The sequence below is a fragment of the Osmia lignaria genome, chromosome 9 (genome assembly GCF_051020975.1).
Source record: "Osmia lignaria lignaria isolate PbOS001 chromosome 9, iyOsmLign1, whole genome shotgun sequence".
In the NCBI taxonomy this organism is placed as follows: Eukaryota; Metazoa; Arthropoda; class Insecta; order Hymenoptera; family Megachilidae; genus Osmia; species Osmia lignaria.
This window is the reverse complement of record NC_135040.1, coordinates 7,267,049-7,287,473: the sequence shown is the minus strand read 5'-3', so window position 1 is coordinate 7,287,473 and position 20,425 is coordinate 7,267,049. Positions and strand designations below refer to the sequence as shown.

General features: G+C 40.9%; 1 protein-coding gene across 24 annotated transcripts in view; it reads left to right on the top strand.

The window, feature by feature from the left end:
* Positions 1–20,425, top strand: part of sls (sallimus) — a 133,553-nt gene that overhangs the window by 108,170 nt on the left and 4,958 nt on the right. For 16 of the 24 annotated variants that reach the window (XM_034327041.2, XM_034326979.2, XM_034326909.2 and 13 more), the window contains 13 exons: positions 301–9,837; positions 10,191–10,216; positions 10,290–17,034; positions 17,369–17,416; positions 17,494–17,607; positions 17,689–17,841; positions 17,926–18,289; positions 18,375–18,690; positions 18,782–19,070; positions 19,224–19,292; positions 19,404–19,536; positions 19,607–20,043; positions 20,125–20,394. In XM_034327041.2, the coding sequence (XP_034182932.2) occupies positions 301–9,837; positions 10,191–10,216; positions 10,290–17,034; positions 17,369–17,416; positions 17,494–17,607; positions 17,689–17,841; positions 17,926–18,289; positions 18,375–18,690; positions 18,782–19,070; positions 19,224–19,292; positions 19,404–19,536; positions 19,607–20,043; positions 20,125–20,394 (18,501 nt within the window). The remainder of the gene's footprint in view (positions 1–300; positions 9,838–10,190; positions 10,217–10,289; positions 17,035–17,368; positions 17,417–17,493; positions 17,608–17,688; positions 17,842–17,925; positions 18,290–18,374; positions 18,691–18,781; positions 19,071–19,223; positions 19,293–19,403; positions 19,537–19,606; positions 20,044–20,124; positions 20,395–20,425) is intronic. The other 8 variants (XM_076689896.1, XM_034326928.2, XM_076689899.1 and 5 more) reach the window with 4 other exon arrangements.

Here is a 20,425-nt window from a genome sequence, read left to right as displayed (position 1 = left end):
TGATTATGGTGTAGGTATATTAGGAAATATGAAAGGTAGGTACATGTGTATTGACATCATGGTGGACATCACACGGTAACAGACACACAGGACACATCCACAGATCATTCACTGAACATTATAATGGTAATGACACGATATACAACATACAATGGCCCGGTGAGAAAAGAAAAGAAACAAAGTGGGTTTGTCAGGGTAATGAGAAGTCAAACCAAAAAGTAAAGAAAAGCAATCGAGCAGAATAATGACACTAGTGGACACAAGTTAATCGTATCACACTTTGTTCTGTATACATTTCAGAAACCACAGAAGCACCAGCGCAACAACATCACATCACAATCACACAACACACAACAAAACACGATTTGCCACAGCAACAATCGATCGAATCTGATACAGAGGTGATCGAAGAGTACACAACGAAATTTAGGCGCGGCAGTACCGAGGACGCGACCGCGGCTGTTAAAACAAAGAAAACGATAGTTAGAAAGAAGCCGAAGACAACGGGCGAAGAAGACATTGTCGTGGTAATCGAAGAAGAACTTGACGACATAAAACCGAAAATACCATCTATACCGAAGAAACAGTTCATGCCAATCGAAGAAGTGACAACAGTGTCGGACGTAGAAGAAATAGTATCGGCAAGAATCGATGAGGCTGAAGAAATCGTACCGAAAGAAGAAGAGAAAGTGGAGGTGACAATAACCGAGGTTCAGGATACAGATAAGAAAAAGAAGGTCACCAAGAAACAATTCGTAAGGAGACGTGGAAAAACACGTCAAGTGACGGAAGAGATAACAGTAGAGGAGGAAGGGAAAGCACCGGAAACAACAGTGGTGACGAAACCCGTAGAGATTATTGAAGAAGACATCGAAGAACGTCCTAAAATAGAAAAAGAGGAATATGTAGTGGAAGAAGTACCTGAGGAAAAAACTATACCTCTGAAACCACGGAAGAAGTTGACACCTACGGTACAACAAGTGGAGGAACAGGTAACTGTTACAGAAGAAATAACCAAAGAAGGTAAACCTAGAAAGACGACGAAGAAGAAAGTGATAACGCGTAAAGGAAAAGAACAGCAGGTTACCGAAGTTGTTACCGTTGAAGAACAAGGTAAAGCTCCGATAACCAGTGTCACCGAAGGTCCAGTTGAAGAGGTAGTTGAAGAGATAATACAGAAATTACCCGCCCCGAAATACGCTAAACCGTCAGAAGTTGAAGAAGTTCGTGAACAGGTGACGGTAACGGAGGAAGTGACAAGATTAGGCAAACCAAAGAAGACTACCAAGAAGAAGATAATCAAACGTAAAGGAAAAGAACAACAGGTCACGGAGGTGGTTACGGTTGAGGAAGAAGGCAAGGCACCAACAACGACTGTGACCGAAGGTCCTGTAGAAGAAGTAGTGATAGAAGAAATAAAAGAACTTCCTATACCAGAATTTGTCAAACCAACAGAAGTCGAGGAAGTACGAGAACAGGTGACAGTAACTGAAGAACTAACCAAAATGGGCAAACCAAAGAAGACCATTAAGAAAAAGATTATCAAACGCAAAGGAAAGGAACAACAAGTGACGGAAGTAGTCACTGTAGAAGAACAAGGAAAAGCACCAGTTACCACTGTAAAAGAGGGACCAGTTGAAGAAGTAGTGGAAGAAACGATCACACCACTACTTGCTCCTGAATATGCTAAGCCATCAGAAGTGGAAGAAGTACGCGAGCAAGTGACCGTGACTCAGGAAGTGACGAAATTAGGCAAGCCAAAGAAAACTACCAAAAAGAAAATTATCAAACGCAAAGGTAAGGAGCAACAGGTTACAGAAATTGTGACAGTTGAAGAAGAAGGTAAAGCTCCTAAGACGACTGTGACCGAGGGTCCTGTAGAAGAGATAATCGAAGAAGAAATAAAACCAGAATTTATTAAGCCAAGGGAAGTGGAAGAAGTACGTGAACAAGTGACGGTTACTCAAGAAGTAACTAGAGAAGGTAAACCAAAGAAGACAATCAAGAAAAAGATCATTAAGAAGAAGGGTAAGGAGCAACAGGTCACAGAAGTAGTTACAGTAGAGGAACAAGGCAAAGCACCAGTAACGACTGTTACTGAGGGACCAGTTGAAGAAGTAGTCGACGAAACAGTGAAGGCACTGCCTGCTCCAGAGTATGCTAAACCATCAGAAGTGGAAGAAGTACGCGAACAAGTGACAGTGACCCAAGAAGTCACAAAATTAGGAAAACCAAAGAAAACTACCAAAAAGAAGATTATCAAACGTAAAGGAAAAGAACAGCAGGTCACAGAAATTGTTACAGTTGAAGAAGAAGGTAAAGCTCCTAAGACGACTGTGACCGAGGGTCCTGTAGAAGAGATAATCGAAGAAGAAATAAAACCAGAATTTATTAAGCCAAGGGAAGTGGAAGAAGTACGTGAACAAGTGACGGTTACTCAAGAAGTAACTAGAGAAGGTAAACCAAAGAAGACGATCAAGAAAAAGATCATTAAGAAAAAGGGTAAGGAGGAACAGGTCACAGAAGTAGTTACAGTAGAGGAACAAGGCAAAGCACCAGTAACGACTGTTAATGAGGGACCAGTAGAAGAAGTAGTCGACGAAACAGTAAAGGCACTACCTGCTCCAGAGTATGCTGAACCATCAGAAGTAGAAGAGGTACGTGAACAAGTGACAGTGACCCAAGAAGTCACAAAATTAGGCAAACCAAAGAAAACTACCAAAAAGAAGATTATCAAACGTAAAGGAAAAGAACAGCAGGTCACAGAAATTGTTACAGTTGAAGAAGAAGGTAAAGCTCCTAAGACGACTGTGACCGAGGGTCCTGTAGAAGAGATAATCGAAGAAGAAATAAAACCAGAATTTATTAAGCCAAGGGAAGTGGAAGAAGTACGTGAACAAGTGACGGTTACTCAAGAAGTAACTAGAGAAGGTAAACCAAAGAAGACGATCAAGAAAAAGATCATTAAGAAAAAGGGTAAGGAGGAACAGGTCACAGAAGTAGTTACAGTAGAGGAACAAGGCAAAGCACCAGTAACGACTGTTAATGAGGGACCAGTAGAAGAAGTAGTCGACGAAACAGTAAAGGCACTACCTGCTCCAGAGTATGCTGAACCATCAGAAGTAGAAGAGGTACGTGAACAAGTGACAGTGACCCAAGAAGTCACAAAATTAGGCAAACCAAAGAAAACTACCAAAAAGAAGATTATCAAACGTAAAGGAAAAGAACAGCAGGTCACAGAAATTGTTACAGTTGAAGAAGAAGGTAAAGCTCCTAAGACGACTGTGACCGAGGGTCCTGTAGAAGAGATAATCGAAGAAGAAATAAAACCAGAATTTATTAAGCCAAGGGAAGTGGAAGAAGTACGTGAACAAGTGACGGTTACTCAAGAAGTAACTAGAGAAGGTAAACCAAAGAAGACGATCAAGAAAAAGATCATTAAGAAAAAGGGTAAGGAGCAACAGGTCACAGAATTAGTTACAGTAGAGGAACAAGGCAAAGCACCAGTAACGACTGTTACTGAGGGACCAGTAGAAGAAGTAGTCGACGAAACAGTAAAGGCACTACCTGCCCCAGAGTATGCTAAACCATCAGAAGTAGAAGAGGTACGTGAACAAGTGACAGTGACCCAAGAAGTCACAAAATTAGGCAAACCAAAGAAAACTACCAAAAAGAAGATTATCAAACGTAAAGGAAAAGAACAGCAGGTCACAGAAATTGTTACAGTTGAAGAAGAAGGTAAAGCTCCTAAGACGACTGTGACCGAGGGTCCTGTAGAAGAGATAATCGAAGAAGAAATAAAACCAGAATTTATTAAGCCAAGGGAAGTGGAAGAAGTACGTGAACAAGTGACGGTTACTCAAGAAGTAACTAGAGAAGGTAAACCAAAGAAGACGATCAAGAAAAAGATCATTAAGAAGAAGGGTAAAGAACAACAGGTCACAGAGGTTGTTACAGTAGAGGAACAGGGTAAAGCACCAGTAACGACTGTTACTGAGGGACCAGTTGAAGAAGTAGTCGACGAAACAGTGAAGGCACTGCCTGCTCCAGAGTATGCTAAACCATCAGAAGTGGAAGAAGTACGCGAACAAGTGACAGTGACCCAAGAAGTCACAAAATTAGGAAAACCAAAGAAAACTACCAAAAAGAAGATTATCAAACGTAAAGGAAAAGAACAGCAGGTCACAGAAATTGTTACAGTTGAAGAAGAAGGTAAAGCACCGAAAACTACTGTGATGGAAGGACCCGTTGAAGAGGTAGTGATAGAAGAAATACAGGAACTTCCTATACCAGAGTTTGTTAAACCAACCGAGGTTGAAGAAGTTCGCGAACAGGTTACAGTCACAGAGGAAGTAACTAGGCTAGGAAAACCGAAGAAGACTACAAAGAAGAAGATTATCAAGCGCAAAGGAAAAGAACAGCAAGTGACAGAGATAGTCACTGTCGAAGAGCAAGGAAAGGCGCCAGTGACCACAGTAACCGAGGGACCAGTGGAGGAAGTAGTTGATGAGACTATTAAATCATTGCCTGCTCCTGAGTATGCTAAACCATCAGAAGTTGAAGAGGTACGCGAACAAGTGACGGTGACGCAGGAAGTAACGAAATTGGGCAAACCAAAGAAAACTACGAAGAAGAAGATTGTCAAGCGCAAAGGTAAAGAACAACAAGTTACAGAAATTGTTACAGTTGAAGAAGAAGGTAAGGCTCCAAAGACGACTGTGACTGAAGGGCCTGTAGAAGAGGTAGTCGAAGAAGAAGTAAAACCGCTCCTTGCACCAGAGTTTGTTAAACCGTCTGAAGTTGAGGAAGTCCATGAGCAGGTAACAGTGACGCAGGAAGTAACACGAGAGGGTAAGCCAATGAAAACAATAAAAAAGAAGATCATCAAGAAGAAAGGCAAAGCACAGCAAGTTACGGAAGTTGTCACGGTTGAGGAAGAAGGTAAGGTGCCTGTGACCACTGTGAAGGAAGGACCAGTTGAAGAAGTGGTCGATGAAACGGTGAAGGCCTTGCCTGCTCCTAAATACGCGAAACCATCAGAAGTAGAGGAAGTAAGAGAACAAGTGACAGTAACTCAAGAAATTACAAAACTGGGCAAGCCAAAGAAAACTACCAAAAGGAAGGTTATCAAACGCAAAGGAAAAGAACAGCAGGTTACTGAAGTTGTCACGGTCGAAGAAGAAGGAAAAGCTCCTGAAACTACTGTGACTGAAGGTCCTGTAGAGGAAGTTCTCGAGGAAGAAATAAAACCACTTCCAGGACCAGAATTTGTCAAACCATCAGAAGTGGAGGAAGTTCGCGAGCAAGTAACTGTTACGGAAGAAGTAACTCGAGAAGGTAAACCAAAGAAGACGATCAAGAAGAAGATTATCAAGAAAAAGGGTAAGGAACAACAGGTAACTGAAATTGTTACGGTTGAAGAACAAGGTAAGGCTCCTGTAACAAGCGTAACCGAAGGTCCTGTTGAAGAAGTAGTCGATGAGACGATAAAACAGTTACCTGCGCCCAAGTATGCTAAGCCATCCGAGGTTGAAGAAGTCCGTGAGCAGGTAACAGTGACTCAAGAAATGACGAAACTTGGCAAACCTAAGAAAACTACCAAGAAGAAGATCATTAAACGGAAAGGAAAAGAACAACAGGTTACAGAAATTGTTACGGTGGAGGAGGAAGGAAAGGCGCCAAAGACGACGATGACCGAAGGCCCTGTGGAGGAAGTTGTTGAAGAAGAAATAAAGCCACTTCCTGCTCTAGAATTTGTTAAGCCATCAGAAGTTGAAGAAGTTCGCGAGCAAGTGACTGTTACAGAAGAAGTAACTCGAGAAGGTAAACCTAAGAAGACGATCAAGAAGAAGATCATCAAGAAAAAGGGCAAGGAACAACAGATAACAGAAGTTGTTACTGTTGAGGAACAAGGTAAAGCTCCAGTGACCACTGTAACCAAGGCACCAGTCGAAGAAATAGTCGATGAAACCATAAAGGAATTGCCTGCACTAGAATTTGCAAAACCATCAGAAGTAGAAGAAGTTCGTGAACAGGTAACTGTCACGAAAGAGGTGACGAAGGAAGGCAAGCCAAAGAAGACAATCAAGAGAAAGGTCATTAAAAAGAAGGGCAAAGAACAGCAGGTTACAGAAATTGTTACGGTGGAGGAGGAAGGAAAGGCGCCAAAGACGACGATAACCGAAGGCCCTGTGGAGGAAGTTGTTGAAGAAGAAATAAAGCCACTTCCTGCTCTAGAATTTGTTAAGCCATCAGAAGTTGAAGAAGTTCGCGAGCAAGTGACAGTTACAGAAGAAGTAACTCGAGAAGGTAAACCAAAGAAGACGATCAAGAAGAAGATTATCAAGAAAAAGGGCAAGGAGCAACAAGTAACGGAAGTCGTGACGGTTGAAGAACAAGGAAAAGCTCCAGTTACCACTGTTCAAGAGGGACCAGTTGAAGAAGTAATTGACGAAACTATTAAATCATTGCCAGCACCAGAATATGCTAAGCCATCGGAAGTCGAAGAGATACGAGAACAAGTGACGGTGACTGAAGAATTGACTAAACTAGGCAAACCAAAGAAAACTACTAAGAAGAAGATAACCAAACGCAAAGGACCAGAGCAACAGATTACCGAAATTGTTACGGTTGAAGAAGAAGGAAAAGCCCCTGTTACCACTGTTACTGAGGGTCCTGTAGAAGAAGTGGTTAAGGAAGTACTTAAACCACTGCCTGTTCCAAAAGTCGTGAAACCATCTGAAGTGGAAGAAATACGAGAACAGGTGACTGTCACAGAAGAAATGACCAAAGAGGGTAAGCCAAAGAAGATCATCAAGAAGAAAGTCATCAAACGAAAAGGAAGGGAGCAGACAGTGCAGGAGGTTGTTACTGTCGAAGAAAAAGGCAAAGCTCCAGTTACAACAGTCACAGTAGGTCCCACAGAAGAGATAGTTGAAGAAACAGTGAAAACTTTGCCAGCTCCTGAATATGCAAAGCCTTCTGAAGTTGAGGAAGTCCGTGAGCAAGTTACTGTTACACAGGAGGTCACTAAGGAAGGTAAACCTAAGAAGACAACGAAGAAGAAGGTGATCAAACGCAAAGGTAAAGAACAACAGGTAACAGAAGTTGTCACTGTCGAAGAACAAGGAAAGGCTCCTGTTACCACCGTCACAGAAGGTCCTGTTGAAGAGGTAGTTGAAGAACTTCTCAAACCATTGATTGCTCCAGAATATGTGAAACCATCTGAGGTGGAAGAAGTACGAGAACAGGTGACTGTGACAGAAGAACTGACCAAAGAAGGTAAACCGAAGAAGGTTATTAAGAAAAAGGTAATCAAACGTAGAGGAAGAGAACAACAGGTTAAGGAAGTTGTTACCGTTGAAGAACAGGGTAAGGCTCCTGTTACCACTGTCACTGAGGGTCCTACAGAAGAAATAGTTGAAGAAACAATCAAAGCTCTACCTGCTCCTGAAGATGCTAAGCCATCTGAAGTTGAAGAAGTCCGTGAACAAGTCACTGTTACACAAGAAGTTACGAAAGAAGGTAAACCTAAGAAAACGATCAAAAAGAAGGTTACTAAACGTAAGGGTAAAGAACAACAGGTGACTGAAGTTGTCACTGTCGAAGAGAAAGGAAAAGCCCCTGTTACCACTGTCACTGAAGGCCCTGTTGAAGAAATCGTAGAAGAAACTGTGAAGGCATTACCTGCACCAGAACTGGTTAAACCTACTGAAGTAACAGAAGTACCAGAAGAACTGACTGTTACCGAAGTTGTTACCAAAGAAGGCAAAACGAAGAAGATCGTGAAGAAGAAAGTCCCTAAACCAAAGAAAGAAGGAATCGAAGCTCCTGAAGAAGCTCCTGAAGAAGTTCCCGTTGAAGAAACTAAGAAAATCATTAAACTTCAACGTCTCAAAGTTTCTAAATTCGAATCTACGAAACTCGATATCCAAGAGACGTCCTTGGGCAAGCCTCAGTTCGCTCAAATTAAATTACGCAAAACTCCAGTGGCCAAACGTCCAAGTAAAAAAGATGAGAAATTCCCTCGCATTCTCCTCAGAAGTCGTATTATTGCCATCGAATGGCCTCCTTCTCCTAAAAACTTGAAAGTGGACACATTTGAACCAATTGAACTCCAAAATGGTATATTATCTCGTAACGTTGATGAAGCAGCTGCGTTACCGAAACCGAAGAAGAAGAAGATCAAACGTATTGAAAAGGAAATTGCTAAACTTGAAAAACTGGATCAAGAATTCGAAGAGCTAAAGAAAGAATTACCATTGGAGAAACTGGAAGAACCTATACTGGAAGAGAAACCAGAGCGCAAAGTAAAGAAGAAGAAGAAACCTGAAGATAAAGCAAAGGAAGGGGTTAAACCTCAGCTGATGAGAATCAGTATCAAAGAACAAAAGCCTATCAAACCGAAAATCGCGGAACCAGCTACACCTCTGTTCGCACAGATCAAACTGAAGAAAGCTCCAGCTAAACCAAAGAAGAAACCTGAAGAAGAGGTAAGCAAATTCCCGAAGATTTTGCTGCGTAGTCGGATTACAGCACATGAATGGCCACCATCTGTGAAATATCCAGCAATATCTGTCTTAGAACCAAATTATATACAAAATGGAATACTATCTCGTACGATGGAAGAGGCATTGAAGTTGAAGAAGGTGAAACATAAGAAGATGAAGCTTCCTGAGAAAGAACTAACAGAGCTCGAGAAGCTGGATCAGGAGTTTGAAGAACTGAAAAAAGTTCCTTTGGAAAAGGTTGAAGAAATAACTCCCTACGAACGTAAACCGAAACCAGAGAAACCTGAGGAAGAGAAACCAAAGAAGTTGGTGATAGGCAAAGGTAAACGTCGACCTGCCGAAGAAGAAGATTTAGAAACTGTACAATTAAAGAAAATACCCGAGAAGATTCCAAGTGCTCCTGAAGAAGCAGAGAAGGTACCAAAGAAGAAAGACGAAGTAGACAAACCAAAGAAAGAGAAAGAAGAAAAGGAATATCCGGAACTGAAACCATTCGAACCTTACGATATAGAAGCACCGGAAGTTGAGCTTGAAGAGAGAGAGAAACCAGAGTATCCTGAACCAGAGAAACCTAAAGAGAAAAAGGTTCCAGGTAAGAAACCGAAGAAGGAACGTAAGACACCTGCTCAGGAAACTGAAGCCGTTCCGATCGTACCCGGTGTTCCCAAACCAAAGGAACCTGAAGAAGAGGAAGAGATAAAGAGAAGAATTCCTGAACGACCACCTCCTACTGAAGAACCAGAGAAAATCAAACTGAAACCCTGGAAGAAGGGTGAGAAACCAGAGGAAGAAGAGAAGAAACCTGAAGACTACATCAAGTTCGTTCCAAAAGACGACGACATTGTCGAAACGGTTGAAGTGACCACAACGGTGGAAGAAACGCCTGATAAGAAGCAGCGTAAGATTAAAAAGAAGAAAACTATCACTAAACCTAAAGACGAGAAACCAAAGATTATCGAAGAGACCACGATAGAAGAGGAAGGTTTTGAACCTGTGGTCACAGTCGAAGAGTTTGACGTAGATAAATACGAAGCCGTGCCGGTCGAGTCCGTCGAGAAAGCCGCGCCTGTTGAAGAGATCAAAGAAGAAATCGTAACGAGCGAGATAATCACCGAGGAAGGAACAAAGAAAACTGTGCGCAAAAAACGCGTAACGAAGAAACGCGAAGGTAAAGAACGTGTCACCGAAGAGGTGACTGTTGAAGAGGAAGGTAAAGAACCCATAACAGCAACAATAGAACTCCACGAAGACACTATATCAGAAATACACGAACAAGCTAAACACAAAAGACCAACAAAACCAAAAGCAGACGAGAAATTGGCCGAAGGTAAGCCCATTTCTTACCTATTACTATCACCATCGACGCGTATACACCGTTTACTTGTATCATATATGTGTATATATATATATTATTCGTTATATATATTTATTATTCGTTAAATACGATTTAACAGAACAGGAAACAAAGACATGAATCGACAAATACATATAATTTATGAATTAATTGTATCGTGTACAGTTGTCAGTGCACACGCTGACAACAACCTCCCATGATTTTATCTGCTTGATATCAGTACGTGATTTATCCGTAAATGGTTTGTGATTTGCTGAACGATAGCTTGGGATTAACCGTGAAGAATACTGTTGATTGATATTAAAACAATTTTCTTCTTTTCACAGATGTCACGGAGAAGACGGTCGAACAGGTAGGGAAATTAATTTGTTTTTCAAATTTTAATTAACAAGAAACTTTTAATTAAATTTGATTTGTACGAACAGCAGGAGATCATCGAGGAAGTGAAAGAAGTGAAGCCTACGAAGAAGGTTATAAAGAAGGAGAAACCCGTTAAGGCTAAGGACGAAGTAACGGAAGAAGTGGTGGAAGAAATAATAATCGAAGAACCAGAGAAACAAGAGGCTAAGCCGATCGTAGAAGAAGAAGAGACAGTGATCATCACCGAACATGATGTCAGGAAAGCACCGAAGAAGAAGAAGGAAGTGGTTATTAAAGAAGAAGAGGAGATATTTGAGACTATCGAAACACCGACTCATAAGATCATCAGGAAGAAGATACGTCCGATGAAGAAGGGCGAAAAGGAAGTCGTGGTTGAGGAAATCATTCAGAAACCAAGAGAAGAAACTGTAGAGATGGAGGAACAACAAATAGTGGAAGTCGTCGAGACACCCACCAAGAAGATCGTGAAAAAGAAGAAAGAAGTGGTGAAGGATGATGGTGTTCCTGAAGAGCTTGTCGAAGAGATCATCATCGAGAAACCGCAGAAGAAGAAGGCAAAACCTACAGTGGAAGAAGAGAAGAAAAAGGTCAAGGTAACGAAGGTGGATACGAAGAAAGCACCAGAGAAGCCTGAAGAGGTGGTCGAAGAGGAAGAAGAGATCATCGAGACTATTGAAACTCCGACGAAAAAGATTATTCGTAAGAAACCTAAAGATAAGAAGGACAAAATAATCGAGGAAGTAATTCAGAAAACGATAGAAGAAGCTAAAGCGATGGAAGAACAGGAAATCGTAGAAGTAATTGAAACTCCAACGAAGAAGGTGATCAAGAAAAAGACGACCACCATCGAGGAAGGCAAAGCACCTGAGGAGAAAGTTGAAGAGATCGTGATTGAAAAGCCGAAAGAGGTGATCGAGGAAGAAGAAGAGATCATTGAAACGATCGAAACTCCAACAAAGAGGATCGTCCGGAAGAAACCAAAAGATAAGAAGGATAAGATAGTTGAAGAAGTTATTCAGAAGACCATAGAAGAAGCTAAAACGATGAAAGAACAAGAAATCATAGAAGTAATTGAAACTCCCACAAAGACAGTGATCAAGAAAAAGAAAGCAACTATTAAAGAAGGTAAAGCACCTGAAGAGGAAGTTGAAGAAATCGTAATTGAGAAGCCTATTAAAGAAAAGGCTAAAAAGAAGATCCTGCCAAAGGAAGGAGTGGAAATTACAGAAGTTATCACAGAAACATCTGTCGAAGAGTTAATTGAAGAAGAGCTTAAACCTGAAGAAGCCAAGCCTTCGGAGGAAGTGGAGGAAGAGAAGGTAAAAATTACTGAAGTAGCGATAAAGAAAGTGCCAAAGAAGAAGAAACCAAGTAAAGCTGTCGAAGCTGAAGAGAAGGAAGAAGTTGTTGAAGAAATAAAGCCTGAGAAGCCTAAAGAAGAAAAGGCGAAACCAACAGTCACTGAGAAGGAAGGCATTGAAGTAACTGAGGTCATTTCTGAGGTGGCTCCAGAGAAACTTCCTGAAGAGGCCAAACCCAAAAAGAAGAAAGCAACCGAAATTAAAGAAACGGAAGAAAAGGTAATCACGAAGAAAGTAAAGGTGAAAGAAGCTCCAAAGGAAGCAGTACCTGGGGAAGAAGAACAGCCAGCTGAAGAGGTAGATGAACTTGTTCCTGAGAAGCCAAAGAAAACTAAGGCGAAGAAGGAGGTTACTCCTCAAGATAGTATTGTAACAACTGAGGTCGTTCCTATAACGAAGGAAGAGGAGTTGGAAGTAGAAAAACCTGAAGAAGAAAAGGCTACAGTGGTTGAAGAAAAGGAAGAAAAGGCAAAGGTGGAAGAGAAGAAGGTTACAGTAAAGAAGGCTCCTAAAAAGAAACTGAAACCAACTGAAGCTGAAGAGGAACAAGTAGAAGAGGTTGTGGAAGAAATAACACCGGAAGAACCGAAGAAGAGGAAAGCTAAAAAGGCTGTGATTCCTAAAGAAGAGATTCAAACAACTGAAGTAATTCCTGGTATTACAGCAGAGGAGATACCTGAGGAGGAGAAACCAGAGGAAGAAAAGGCTGTTCCCAAGGAGGAAGAGAAAGTTGAAGAAGAAGCAAAGGTAACTGAGGTATCTGTGAAAAAGAAAGAAAGGAAGAAGAAGGAGAAACCTGTAACGAACGGTGAAGTGATTGAAGAAAAACCTAAAGTGAAAGAGATTCCTGAGGAGAAACCAAAGGAAGAAGTTCCACAGGTGCCAGAAGAAAAAGAAAAACCGGAAGAAGAGAAGCCGAAGGAAGTGAAGCCCAAAGAGAAAAAACCAAAAGAAGAGAAGCCTAAGAAACCAATAGAAGAGAAGCCAGAGGAAGTGAAACCTGAGGAGGAAAAACCAGAAGTGAAACCCGAAGAGGAAAAACCGAAGGAAGAGAAGCCTAAAAAGAAGAAGCCTGCAGAAAAGAAACCTAAAATCTCAGAAGAAGAACGTCCTGAGGATAAAGTGGAAGAGATACCTGAAAAGAAACCAGAGGAAGTTAAGACTCGGGAAGAAATTATTCCAAAGGATACGGTTCAAACAACTGAAGTAATTCCAGAAACCGTAGCGGAAGAAATACCGACGAAGAAACCTAAAGAGCGTAAAGCAGTACCAGTTGAAGAGAAGGAAGAGAAAGTTGAAATTACAGAGGTACCCGTAGAAAAGGCTCCAGAAAAGAAAGAAGAGAAAGTACCAGAAGAGAAGCCAACAGAAGCTGCTCCAGAAAAACCAAAGGAAGCGAAAGTAATGAAGAAGAAGAAGAAGAAGCCAGCTAAGAAGGACGAAATTGAGGAATGGGTGGAACCTGAATACGAGAGACCTGTATTGGAACCCATGCCAGAGAAGATAGTATGGGAGCCGAAGAAGAAGAAGGAAAAGAAGCCTTTACCAGAATCTCTTCAGAAGCTGGTTCCACAAAAGATCGAAAGGAAGGAGATGAAACCTACGAAGCTGAAGTATTCGGAGCCAGCAGAGACCGTTCAATTCGCTTCCATAAAACTGAAGAAAGTCGCAGTACCCAAGAAGAAAGAAGCCGACGAAACCAAGTTCCCGAAAATCATGCTGCGCAGCAGGATGACATTTGTCGGTGATTATCCTCCTGAATTACAGATTCCAAAGATCACTTACCTCGAAGAGAATCCAGTACAAACAGGTATACTATCCAGAAACACGGAAGAAGCTCTTAAGGTTCTGAAGAGGAAAGTGAAGAAGGTGAAATTATCTGAAAAAGAGGTGACACAATTGGAGAAACTAGATCTAGAATTTGAGGAGCTGAAGAAGGTGCCTTTGGAGAAAATTGAAGACAAATCGGTGTACGAACGCCAACCGAAGAAACCTGCGGAGAAACCTGAAGAACCAAAGAAAGTACCTATTGGCAAGGGCAAGGTTCCAGAAGAAGAGAAGGTAGAGCCTGAAAAGGTGAAACTGAAGAAGGTACCTGAGAAGAAACCGGAAGAAGTTGAAGAACCTCTGAAGAAGCCCAAAAAACCAGAACCAGAGGAGGAAGTTAAACCAGAAAAGAAAAAGAAACCAAAAGTAAAATTAGAACATGACGAGCTCAAGCCATTGGACTTTGATAGACCAGAGCTTGAAAAATATGAACCTGAAGAATATGAAAAACCGGAAGAACCAGCACCCGAACCAGTTCCAAAACCGTACGAGAAAGAGCCGAAGAAAAAACCGGATCAAGAAGTCGAACAAATTCCGTTGAAAAAAGGAAAACCAAAATCACCAGAACCTGACGAAGAGCCTGAAGTTAAGTTTAGAATACCTACAAAAGAGAAACCGGAAGAGGAACCTGAGCAGATAACGTTGAAACCCTGGAAGAAAGAAAAACCTGAAGAGGAAAAAGAAAAGGAAATTCCGAAGAAGGAGGAAGAGAAGGTTCCAAAACCACCAAAGGAAGAGCCAGAAGATGTCACTGTGCAGCGTAAGGCGAAGACCAAGAAACCTAAAGAAAAGCCTAAAGAGGAAAAGGAGGAAGAAGTAACAGTTAAGAAACCAGAAGAAGAAAAACCAGAGGAAGTGGCTGAAGAAGTTACTCTAAAGAAAGAACCAGAGAAACCTGTTGAAGAAGCTCCAGCTGAAGTTACAATCAAGAAGCCTGTTGTAGAAGAGAAAGAAGTAGAAGAGGAAGAGACGATAACTGAAGTCATCTTGAAGAAGAAGCCAGAGAAACCGGAGGAGGTGGTTGAGGAGGCTGTTGTAAAGAAACCAAAGAAGAAGAAACCTGTTAAAGAGGAAGAGGTAGTTGAGGAAGTGACAGTCACAAAGGTTGTCACTGAAGAAGAGAAAGAAGAAGAAAAGGTTGTTATAAAGAAACCGAAGAAGAAATCTATTCCGGAAATAACTGAAGAAGTTACTGAAGAAATTACACTGAAGAAACCAGAGGAAAAAGCACCAGAAGAGGTTACAGAAGAAATAAAGAAACCAAAGAAGAAGAAGCCGGTAAAGGAAGAAGTTGCAGAAGAAATTACAATAAAGAAACCTGTTGTAGAGGAGAAGAAAGAGGAGGAGGTTCCAGAAGAGGTGACATTAAAACCGAAGAAACCAGAAGAGAAACCTGTTATCGAAGAAGTGACAGAGGAAATTACATTAAAGAAACCAGTGCCAGAAGAAGTAACTGAGGAGGTAGCAATAAAGAAACCGAAGAAAAAGAAACCAGTGGAAGAAGAAGCTGCCGATGAAATCACTCTTAAGAAACCTGTAGTTGTTGAAAAGGAGGAGGAAGAAATTACAGAGGAAGTAACTTTGCAAAAGAAAAAGAAACCAGAAAAGAAGCCTGTTCCGGAAGAGATATCTGAGGAGATTACATTAAAGAAACCAGTACCTAAAGAAGAAGAAAAGGCTCCTGAAGAAGTAACCGAAGAAATAGCTATAAAGAAACCAAAGAAAAAGAAGCCAGTAAAGGAAGAAGCTGCCGACGAAGTTACAATAAAGAAACCTGTAGTAGAAGAAAAGAAAGAGGAAGAAACTCCCGAGGAAGTAACCTTGAAACCCAGGAAACCAAAGGAAAAACCTGTTCCTGAAGAAGTGAAAGAAGAGGTTACATTAAAGAAACCAGTTCCAGAGGAGAAAGAAAAGGTACCTGAAGAAGTAACTGAGGAAATAGCCATTAAGAAACCGAAGAAGAAGAAACCGGTTGAAGAAGAAGCCGCTGATGAAGTCACCATCAAGAAACCAGTGGTTGTTGAGAAAGAAGAAGAAGAAATTACAGAAGAGATAACTTTAGGAAAGAAAAAGAAACCGGAAAAGAAACCTGTTCCGGAAGAGATTACAGAGGAGATTACACTGAAGAAGCCAGTACCTAAAGAAGAGGAAAAGGCTCCTGAAGAAGTGACCGAAAAGATAGAAGTAAAGAAACCAAAGAAGAAGAAGCCAGTTGAAGAAGAGGCTGCCGATGAGGTAACTATCAAGAAACCTGTAGTGGTGGAGAAGGAGGAAGAAGAAGCTCCAGCAGAAATTACCCTGAAGAGGAGACCAAAGGAAAAGCCAGTAGAAGAAATTACTGAAGAAGTGACCGAAGAAATTACAATAAAGAAACCAACACCAGAAGAGAAAGAAAAAGCACCAGAAGAAGTGAGTGAGAAGGTAGAGGTAAAGAAACCAAAGAAGAAGAAACCTGTGGTAGAAGAAGCTGCCGACGAGGTCACGATCAAGAAGGTTGTCGTAGAAGAAAAGAAAGAGGAAGAAGCTCCTGAGGAGGTTACTCTGAAACCAAGACCAAAGAAGAAATCCGTCACTGAGGAAGAAGTTGCCGAAGTGACTCTCACTAAACCAAAACCAATCGAAGAAGAAAAGAAACCTGAAGAAAGTGAACTGACTATAAAGAAGAAACCAAAGAAGAAGCCAGTGATCGAAGAAGAGGCTGCAGAGGTAACTATTAAGAAGCCAGTACCCGTAGAACCTGATGAAGCTCCCGAAGAAATCACCATCAGAAAGAAGAAGAAGCCAGAGAAGAAACCGAAAGTAACTGAAGAGGTCGAAGAAACAGCTGTTACCATAAAGAAAGCACGTGCTCCTGAAAAACCCACGGAAGAAGAAGAAATAACAACAGACGTGCAGATAAAGAAGAAGAAACCGCAGAAGAAGGTTGAAGAGGTAGCCGCTGATGAACTGACGATTAAGAAAATTGAAGAAGTCGAACAACCGGAAGAAGAAGAAGAAGTACAAGAATTCACGTTCAAACGAAAACCACCCAAGCTACCTCCAAAACCGATCGAAGAAATCTACGAAGATGTTACTCTTCGAAAACTGCGACCGAAGAGGAAATCCAGGCCGGATATTAAAGAAATCACCGAAACGGAGAACGTCACTTTCCGGCCACGCACTACAAAAACCAAGGAAGATGTGGAGCAGGAGTTCAAGATCTCTTTGAACACCTACGAAGAAGAAGATATATCTATGTCCGGTAAGGTTCGTTTGAAACCAAAGAAAAAGCCATTGACGTACTCTGAAGAGACTGGTGAAGAAACGATCAGAATCATACAGGAAGTAGAAGACGATTCTGGTCCTATTATCGAGGAAATCATAGAATCTGACGAGGAAGGAAAAGATGAATACAGTATTGAAGAATTAGATACAGACGAGATGAGGTTGCCATTGAGAAGAAAGAAGAAGAAGGTACCGAAACCGTACAAGGTGGAAGATATCGAGGAAGGTGATGTGAAGTTGAAATTGAAACGAGAGAGGAAATACTCGATTGAAGAAGCGGATGAGTCGTTGGCTTTGAAGTTGAAGAGCAAGAGACGCGTTTCAACCTACGACGAAGGTTCGATAGAATTTTTCGATTTTAATAGATGATAATTAATCAGATTAAAAGTGCTTTCAGCTAATATAGAAATTAACGCTGCTCGCCAGTCTGTCGGTATTTAGTGAGTATGCTTGTCCCTAATTATCCTCTTTACCTCGTCACTTTGGAATACCTCACCTTTTACTGTCCTTGCTTCTTAGATCACTGCGAATGAAAAGCATATCGGTACTTCGTATAACGTACTTCAGTAATATGAAGATTAGCGCGTTTCTAATATTGGAATATTAGGATATTTAATATTCGGATATTTGTCTGTTGATCGTTTATTAATATTCTATTTGACACGTTACAGAAGAAGCAACACTTAGCATCACCAGAGAAGAGGATATCTCAGAGGAAGGTATGGTATACATATTTTATTATTTTATTTAATAATGAAGAAGATAAATTAATGTATTGTATTTCTAAATTTTACAGTGGAAATTGAATATGTCGTTCGCGATGGTGACACAATGTTCTCCATTTGCTCGTATGTGGCAGAAACTGATGAAGCCATCAATCTCGTCGAAGGAGAAAGGGTTTATGTTATCGGTAAATTTGAAGATCCTTTTTATTTTAATTAATAGATAGTAAAGATAATACAGAAATTATATTATACGATGTCTTCTTCAGATCATACGAATCAGGACTGGTGGTTCGTGAAGAAACATTTGACAGAAGAAAAGGGTTGGGTTCCAGCGCAGTATCTATTGAACGAAGTGCATTACACTCTTTATCTGCAACGGAAGTTGCACGAGAAAATTGATAAATTACCAGTGTTTGAAAGTAAATTTACTTGCAATTCTTTTCTCGCAAACACCATCAATTTTCCATAGAGTACACAGTTATTTACTTCTTTCAATTTTCCAGAACCTGCGCCTGGAGATAAATCATCAGCCCCGAAATTCGTGGAAAAATTACAACCGATACATACGCCAGATGGTTATACAATTCAGTTCGAATGTCAAGTGGAAGGTGTACCAAGACCACAGATAACATGGTTCCGACAGACTGCCATCATCAAGCCATCCCCAGATTTCCAAATGTATTATGACGATGACAATGTAGCGACTCTGATCATCAGGGAAGTATTTCCTGAAGATGCTGGTACCTTTACCTGTGTCGCTAAAAATGCAGCAGGATTCGCATCCAGTACCACGGAATTGATCGTGGAAGCACCTCTTTCTGATCATGGGTCAGATTTGACTGGTCCATCCAGAAAGAGCCTTTCCAGGTACTCCTTCGTTATTTTATTCTAACATTACTTATTACAACTTATTTAAATTTTATACATAAAAATAATAACAATAATTTTGCAGAGAATCATCCCTCGCCGATATCTTGGAGGGGATACCACCCACGTTCTCCAGGAAACCCAAAGCAAAATACGTGGACGAGGGTGAAGATGTGATCCTCGAATGCCGATTAGTAGCCGTACCTGAACCGGAAATAACGTGGTACTATAAGGACACACAAATCACGACCAAAGAAAATATAATAATCGCCACTGAGAGTGACATGCACATGTACTGCAGTGTAATTAAGATCACAAAGGTGCAGAAAAAACAGGAAGGAAAATATACCATTGTTGCAAGGAACAGGGAAGGTGAAGCTACTATTGAAATTCCTATGAAGGTTTGTACATTTGATCAAGTCTTTGGAAAAATAATATTTAAAGCTCTTCCTTATGAACATAAATTTATAATGAATTGATATGACCCCCCAGGTGAAAACTGGCAAATCCGAACCACCAGAGATTCTAGAACCTTTACAGTCCTACGTAGTAAGGGAAGGAGAAACCGTAGTCTTATCTACTCAAATCGTTGGAAATCCGGCTCCAAAAGTAACTTGGTTCAAGAATGGCAAACCACTGAAAGGCTTGACTCCAAAGCAGGATGGCCACGTGAATACATTGACTCTTATTCAGCCTCAAGTATCAGACACAGGAGAATACTCTGTGGTGGCTACCAATGATCTTGGCACAGCTGAAACTAAGGCTACATTAACAGTTGAAAGTAAGAATATTAATTCAAGAATACTGTATAACGTGTTTTTTTAATTAATTGAAATAGACGCTTCTAAAAATTGCTTCACAGCGAAATCGTTAGATAATTTTAGAAGGTGCTTGTACTAATGCTGCAAAATGCTTGGCTAATATGTATTTTCAGTAAACTTGAAACCTTCGCTGGCCATTAATTTCCAACAGCACACGTTCGAACACTTCAGCGTAACGAAGGGTACGATATGTCTCTGCTTCTGCTTTAATTCATTATCTGATATATATCTTATTAATCAATGAAATTATTTGTCATCCAAGGATAATAAATTAACGTTCATATTTTCAATAGAAATACCAAGCGGAGCTCCAGAGCCACCATTGTTCACTGAACGGTTCCAAGAACTTACCGTTCCAGAGAAAGGTACCTTCAAGTTGGTCGCGAAAGTTACCGGAAATCCGGTACCAGAAGTCACGTGGTTAAGGTACGATAAATTATTTTTAATTTTAATTTCTAATGTAACGAAGTGATAAAATAAATTGTGTTTCTTACAGAAACAACAAGCCTTTGGAGAAATCACCGAACATAACAGAGACCTATGATGGCGAGAACATCGTGCTGGAAATCAGGAACGCGAACTCGGAAGTGGACACCGGGGATTACAAGTGTGTCGCTAGCAATCCCGTAGGAAAAGCTTCGCACGGTGCAAGGGTCACCGTGGACGTCGACAAAGTAACATTCACGAAGACTCTAGAGAAAGAGGTCGTAGTTGACGAGTACAAGACCCTGGAATTGACCTGCGAAACATCGCACACAGTGTCCACGAAATGGTGGCACAATGACAAAGAAATCAGTGGCATGGATCACCGAGAAATCATCGAGGAAGGACGTGTGCACAAGTTGGTGATCAAGAAAACTAATCCCACCGACGAAGGAACTTATAAGTGCACTGTTAAAAATCAATCAACGTCCAGCAATGTCACTGTAAAAGGTAGGAATTATTATTTAAATGATTTATTAATCTTTATGAGTATTTCAATGGTAAATGATAATTTTTCAATTATCTTCACAGCCACCAAACCAGAGTTCGTGAAGAAGTTACAAGATTGCGAGGTGAAAGAGCGCGATGTGGCAATTTTGGAAGTTGAAATCACGTCGCAAACGGTGGACGTTAAATGGTACAAGGATGGCGAACAACTGGGACCGGGCAAAGAGAAATTAGAATTCGTGAAAGAAGGTACAGTAAGGAAATTGCTGATCAGAAGCACCTCTGTTCACGATGAAGGAGAATACACCTGTAGCCTCTTGGATCAAGAGTGTACAGCTGAAGTCACTGTCATTGGTAAGTAGAATTCCAATGAGAAAAGAAATCA